At 46.1% G+C, this 6,848-nt stretch overlaps 1 protein-coding gene across 1 annotated transcript in view; it reads left to right on the top strand.

The window, feature by feature from the left end:
- The window catches only part of LOC138149255 (nuclear receptor ROR-beta-like), a 33,776-nt gene extending 27,147 nt beyond the window's left edge, over positions 1 to 6,629 (top strand). The window contains exon 10 of the mRNA XM_069072297.1: positions 586 to 6,629. Within this exon, the coding sequence (XP_068928398.1) occupies positions 586 to 747 (162 nt within the window). The 3' untranslated portion in view covers positions 748 to 6,629. The remainder of the gene's footprint in view (positions 1 to 585) is intronic.
- The last annotated feature ends 219 nt before the right edge of the window (positions 6,630 to 6,848 follow it).

Raw genomic sequence — 6,848 nt, forward strand, 5'->3', positions numbered from 1 at the left:
GAGAGAGAGAGAGAGACAGAGAGAGAGAGACAGAGAGAGAGAGAGACTGAGAGAGACAGAGAGAGGAAGAAAGAGAGAAACAGAGAGAGAGAGACAGAGACAGATGGGAGAGAGACAGAGACAGAGAGAAACAGAGAGAGAGAGATGAGAGAGAGACACACAGAGAGAGACAGAGAGAGAGGAGACAGAGACAGAGAGAGAGAGAGAGAGAGTTGGGATATGCTGTATGTATGACTGACCTGACAACTGCCCAGTAGGAGGGAAGGGAGGGAAATAAGCGCTTATTAAATGCCTACTGTGTGCCAGGCACTGTACTTGGTGTTTTACAAACACCTCATTTGATGCTCACAACAGTCTGGGGAGGTAGGTGCTATTATTAAACAAGTTTCACAGTTGAGGAAACTGAGGCAGGCAGCGATGAAATGAAAATCAGGCTCTTGCCAAGGGTCATTCAGCTAGTCCAAGTCGGAGGCCGGATTTGAGCCCCGCAGATCTCACTTCTGCCCTTCCCCAGCTGTCCCAGGAAGGCAGGATTTGGGCCATCCCTGATCTGTCCTGACGGCTTCCATCTTTCTTTCTGCGTAGCTGATCTCCAAGCTGCCCCTGTTGAAAGCTATCTGCCGCCTCCACCTGGATAAACTGGAATGTTTCCGCCTCCTGCACCCAGAAACAGCTCGTCTCTTTCCCCCTCTCTACAAGGAAGTGTTCAACACTGAACTTCAGTACAGCAACCTGCGCGAAAGCTAGAGGCTGAGTGTCCATCCCTTGGAAGGGAGGAGGGAGGAGGTGGATGGTCCATGTCTGCGGGGGCCAGGGGACTCAGGTGGGAGAAGGGAGAGGGGGAAGGAGAAGGGAGCATCCCTGGAGCCAGACCCACCAACAAACTGCCCCAAGCTGCCTTCATTCCCCCTCATGATGGCTCCCAAGCTTTTCTGTGGATTGAAATAGTTCCGGAGGGTAGCGCGCCTTGATGGACTCAGGAAGGAGGATGCTGTGCCCACTGGGGAAATGAAGGGAACCCCCCCCCTTGCCAAAGGAGGAGGACCCTGACTGTAAATGATGGACCAAAGCCATCCCCTCCACAAGCCCTTTCCCCTGGGGTCTGAATCTTCACTCAAGAAGACAGATGCAGAGAGTTAGCGACCTATGTGGCAGGAGAGTGCTAGAAAGGAAATACCTAACTCTGCCCACCCAGTCCTCCCTCCCCATTTGACAGATGCACAAAGCAAGGCCCAAAGAGGTGTCTTGGGACTTGCCCAAGGTCACACACCAGATTGGAAACTCATCACTGCTGCCCTTTGTTTACTGGGCCAGATGCCCATTGCTTTCTCTGAGCAAAAACCTAGATTCACTCACTGGGAACCTCATGGTTGATGGACTCTCACTTCCCTCCCCCTGATTCTGTCTGGAGCAGGAATGGCGGAAGTGGGGAGCGGATCATAGCAAGGAAAACCAGATACTGGAGCTTCCCGAGGCCGTGAGGGGCAGTGCAAAGTGCTCTGGTCTGGGCATCAGGAGATGCAGCTTTCATTCAGGGTGCCCGGACGAGGCCCATACCCTGGGACAATGTCCCATAACTGAAGGTGGTAGCTGGGAGAGACTTTACAGACCAGGGAGCCCAACCTCCTCATTTTACAGATGAGGAAACTGAGGTCCAAGGAGAGGAGAGGGTCTGCCTAAGCTCACATATGTCACAAATCATAAAGCTGGATTCAAACCCAAAACCTCTTTCCAAATCCGAAGCTCTTTCTGTTGTGCCACACCCTTTCTGGACCTCCCTTTTTCCCCTCAGTAAAATGGGTGGGTGGTGGTGGACTAAATGATTTCTTAATTTCCTTCTAGCTCTAAGGTCCTAGTTCCTACCTGGTTTCTCTTCTTGGATGTGCCACGGATTCATTGTGTGTGTGTGTGTGTGTGTGTATTTGGAGAAATGTGTTTGTTTCTCAAGCCTCAGTTTCTCCATCTGTAAAGTGAGAGGGTCACACTCAATGATCTCTTAGGTTCCTTCCTGCTCTGGCTTTCTGTGATTTGCTACAGCTCTACATGGGAAAGGACAGTCGGGAAGGGAGGCAGGTCCTCCTACAGGGGCTGCATCAAGACCCCTGGAGGTCTTGTGTTTCAGATCCAAAGGTCTTTCTTTGGTGTGATGCAATTTTCTGCCTCACAAGACGTGACTTAGGCTCCAGGGATAGATGACTTTTTGGAGGATTTTGAGGAGGAAAGATTCAAAGAATCATGCATCCCAGCAAAAAGCCCAGAGACCAGCCTGTCAGTCATGCCCCAGACATCCTACACTTGGAGAGTTGGGCTGAGTTCTCAGGTCTAGATCGGAGCAGGAAGTTTTTTCCTAGTGCAGAGAGGCCCTGGATGAGATAGTGTAGTCCTGAGCTTAGTGGGATCCTGTGGCAGCTGGGTCAGCCAACAAGACCAGCTCTTTAACAAGCAGGCCAGAACTTGGCCATAAAAAAAGAGTGATGTCCTCTCCAAGGTCGTCCCCTTGTCAGGCCCTGCTCTTCTTCCTGTGATAATTTGGGAATGGCTTCTGGGACCACAGCACAAGCCAACGTGAGGTGAGCCATCTCCTTACATGGGCAGCGGTATGGAGGTTGGAGCTACGGTTCAGCATTGACTCTCTGGATGACCTTAAGCAAGTCATTTCCCTTTTTAGAGACAGTTTCTTGTTGCTAAGATAAAATAAGGTTGCTAAGAATCTACCCTGCCTATAGCATAAGGCTGTTCAATATGTGTGTGTATGTGTGTGTGTGTGTGTGTGAATGATTTCAAGGTCAGAGCACTAACAACTGATAACAAGGGCCCCTTGCAGGAGGTAGCATTTGAACTGAGACTTTAAAAGAGTGAAGGGTTTACTAGAGATGGAGGTTAGGAAGGAGAACATTCTAGACGTGAGAAATGCAAATGCATGGAGGTGGGAGATCAAATGAGGTGATAGTTGTGGACGCATTCTGTAAACACAGAGGGCAAAGTTCCATGCCAGGATCTATTGTTCATGTTACCAGGCTCATCTTGTTGGTTGTTCCAGTTGGGATTACCCAGTTGGATTCTCTATCTCATTCACCAGAAGCAAAATCCAAACCCACCCACAAACGACAAAGCTTTGCCTCCAGTGAGGAGATTACAAAACATGAATGTGTCGCAGGCCCTGAAGGTCAGATCTCTGCTATGACACCATCACTGGGTTATGTCTAGCTCTCAATTTCACAACTTTGGAGCATGTGATAGTTTTTGTCTTTGTTTAATAGACTAATAGGACATCCAGGCTGGAAGAGACAACTAGAACACAGAATGTCTGAGCTGGGAGGGCCCTTAGAACCCAGGATGTCAGAGGTGGGAGGGCCCTTGGAACACAGGATGTCAGAGCTGGGAGGGCCCCTAGAACCCAGGATGTCAGAGCTGGGAGGGCCCTCAGAACACAGGATGTCAGAGCTGGGAGGGCCCTTAGGACAGAGGGTGTTTGAGTATATCCTGTATGTACAAGCACCTCCCCATTCCCCCCCCCGCCCCCAAATAGTTAAGGAGAGCAGCCTTCATGAAACCAGAATGCTGAAAGGGAGCTGGGGGTTCAGGCACCTGAGCTCAGGATCTGCTTCCAACATCCCAGTAGTGCGACCATGGTCAAGTGACTTCAGCCCTCTGAGCCTCAGCTGTGTTTTCTGTCTGTAGTCAAATTCTGTTTCTGCAGTACAGACATTCTCAGACTCTTTGGTCTCAAGACTCCTGTACTCTCTTAAAAATGACCAAAGGCTCCAAAGAGTTTTATTTATGTGAGTTACATCTATCAAAAATTTAAGAATTAGAAATTGAAACATATATTTTAAAAAGTCATTAATTCAGTTAAAATAGAATAAGCCCATTATATGTGAACATAACATTTTAATGAAAAATAATTCTATTTTCCAAAATAAAATTGAGTGAGAGGAGTGGGAGTATTTTACATATTTTTGCAAATCTCTTTAAAGTCTGGCTTTATAGATGACACCTGTATTCTCCTATATGCTTCTACATTTGATCTGTTGCAATATGTTGTTTCGGTTGAAGTATGTAAAGAAAATGTGGCCTCACCTCACTATGGAGTTGGAAAATCGAGGAGTATCTTAATAATATCTTAGTATTATTATAAAGACATCAAGGATCTCCTGAGTATCCTCTGGTCATGGACCTACACTTTGAGAATGTTGCTCTAGGGAATTCCGGATAAGAAAACCTCCACCAATACAAATGAGCATCTTTCCATTTTATACTCTTAAAAGAGTCATTTGGGGCTCTAGGTGAAGTGATGTATCCAGGGACACATAATACATGTCAGAATTGAGACTTGAACTCTTTTCTTACTCCAAAGTCAGCTCACTATCCATTATCCACTGCTTGGTATTTTTTTTTTTTGCATGGCAAAGCTTAAAGCATTCTAGAAATGTAAAGAATTTTTACTAGGCTCCTAGGAGGGATCTTAGAATCATATCCAATCACCCATTTTGTAGATGAGGAAACTAAGAAATCACACAGAATGCTCGTGGCAAAGCCAGTACTCAACTGCTTTCTTGACTTTGTGATCACTCCTATGGAGCTGGATTGTCCTGAGATCCCCAAACCTTGGGTTCCATGGATCCCAGCCCAGGAACTTCTTCCCTCCTTGAATTCAGCTGAGTGTCAGACATGGACCATTACAGACTGATTCTAGGGTCCCTAAGAGAGGCTTCAGAGGAGGAAAATCACTTTCTCCCTCCTAAATCAGGCTAGGCCCCTTTCAGTGGGTTCTACTGCCAGGGCACAGTATGCCAGTGCCTCCCTGCCTTCTCAGACACACCTGTCTTAATGGAGGGTCTCGTTTCTTGTAACATAATTGTACATTATTATTATTGTTTTAGATTTGGTACTTCAATGGGGAAGGGGCAGTATTGGTGTGGAAACTCCCTCCAGAAATGCAGATGGGCCCTGAGAAGTTACATGACTTGCTACTGGTTTTTCAGCCCTTAAATACTTGAACCCAGATTTTCCTGAACCCAAGGCCAGCCTTGTAAGCCACGCTGCCTGCCCCTCTCTCTCTCTCTCTCTCTCCCCCCCCCCCCACACCATGGGTATGTATAAGCAAGCACATATATAGATATGTGTGTATACACACACGTATACAATGCATATACATGTATGCAATACATGCACACATATGTACACTGTGTATGTAATGCACATGTGTGTATATCCTAATTGCTCTTGCTCTTTAAGATTTCCCAGACTCTAATGGCAGCCTGAGGACTTAGAGCTTTGTAAGCAAAAGGTCCAGAGCTGAACAGAGCCTTAGAACATCTAATCCAGCCTCCTCATTTTGGCCAAGGCCCTGAGAGTGGAAGGGACTTGCCCAGGGTCAAATAACGAATTAATAGGACGGAGACTTGAACCTCAGACCTGCGATTCTTGCTTATTTTTCTGCCCTTTGGTATCATTATCCACAGGCTGGGCCTTGTACGCTGTGGTTCAGGGCTCGGAGATGAGACTAGATTAAGGAGTAACTGCATCCTGAAGCCCGTTCCTCGGGGCCGTCATCACTTGCAGCCTCATGCACCCCATATAGTCAGGGAGGCTGCCAGAGAAAATCGGACCTAATTCCTATAAGCACCAAAACTTTTTTTTTAATCTTTTATTAGTGTGGATGGAAATCTTTCTAAAAATAGGTTATGTATCTCTCTTTTTTTAAATCTAGGAGACTGAACAGAATATAACCTTTTTTTGCCTTTTGGATGAGCCAGGTAGGATCGGTCTAAAAATAGAAGGGCTGCCCTAAAAGATAGTGAGTTTGTCCTCTTTAGAGGGATGATATTTTAAGAGGATGGAGAAGTAAATGACAATTCATGCTTCAAATAGGGGAGAGAAGAGAGCCCTCAGAGGTTCCTTTCAGTTCTGAATCTCTGATCATTTTGAGGAACACTAAATATACTTCCCCAAGCATAGGGAAGCCTTCAGGAGCTGCTGAAGTATGTGGAGCCTTTTACCCCTTCACCAATCTGCTGGTCTCTTTGAGACTTATATCTGTTCTTTATAGTTTTCTGTCTCCTCCCTGACTGGAAGGTATCCACTATCACCTCTTCCCACTGACTATATGCTTAATTCAAACTGCTGAGCTTCTCTACTTTTAATATGAGCTAGAGAACCATATAACCAAAGTTATTCATATTATGTGCAAATTATGAGTAGTTAGGTCCTGAGTGAAGGAATGTCTATTGAGGCTGTACTATGGTACCATTCATCCCTAGATGTCTGCATTATTTATGCTTCCTTAATTGTGTTTTGGACTAAGCTGGTATGGCTGGACAAGTGACTCACGGCTCTGTGAGGTATGATTATACTTTTATTGCCTTATATGTGTAGCGACCAGACATGGTATAGCATATATTTTGCCTAAAGAATTTGGTTCACTTCTAGAGCAAAAGTAAATGTGCTTGGGAGGAAGAGAAAGAGAAGACTTCCTCTCTATTCCTGCTGCCCTGGGATTTAACCACATCCAGAATTCTTTGCTCTCTTTTTCTGTAGGTTTATCCAATCTTTCCCCAGATATAATGCAGCCAAATGCTTCTATGAAGGATGAAGCCTACTCCTGGCCATCCCTAAGCCTGGAGCTCAAAGGCTGAGGCTGCCTCTTTTGAGCAGGCCAGGAATTATGGGTCCTTAGTTCTCCAGGACACCTCTGATGGATGGAGTTGTTAGTCTCATAAAGGCCTCCTGGGAAAGGTCAGGTGACTTATTAGATGGTGTGAGGTGAGACTTAGTGGAAGGAACATGGGATAGGCAGTCAGCATCTATCAGCAATCATTTCTTAAGCACCTAGCACTCCAGGCATT

The sequence above is a fragment of the Petaurus breviceps genome, unplaced genomic scaffold, assembly GCF_028583685.1.
Source record: "Petaurus breviceps papuanus isolate PSGF00001 unplaced genomic scaffold, PetGlider_PUasm1.0 108, whole genome shotgun sequence".
NCBI classification, from domain to species: Eukaryota; Metazoa; Chordata; class Mammalia; order Diprotodontia; family Petauridae; genus Petaurus; species Petaurus breviceps.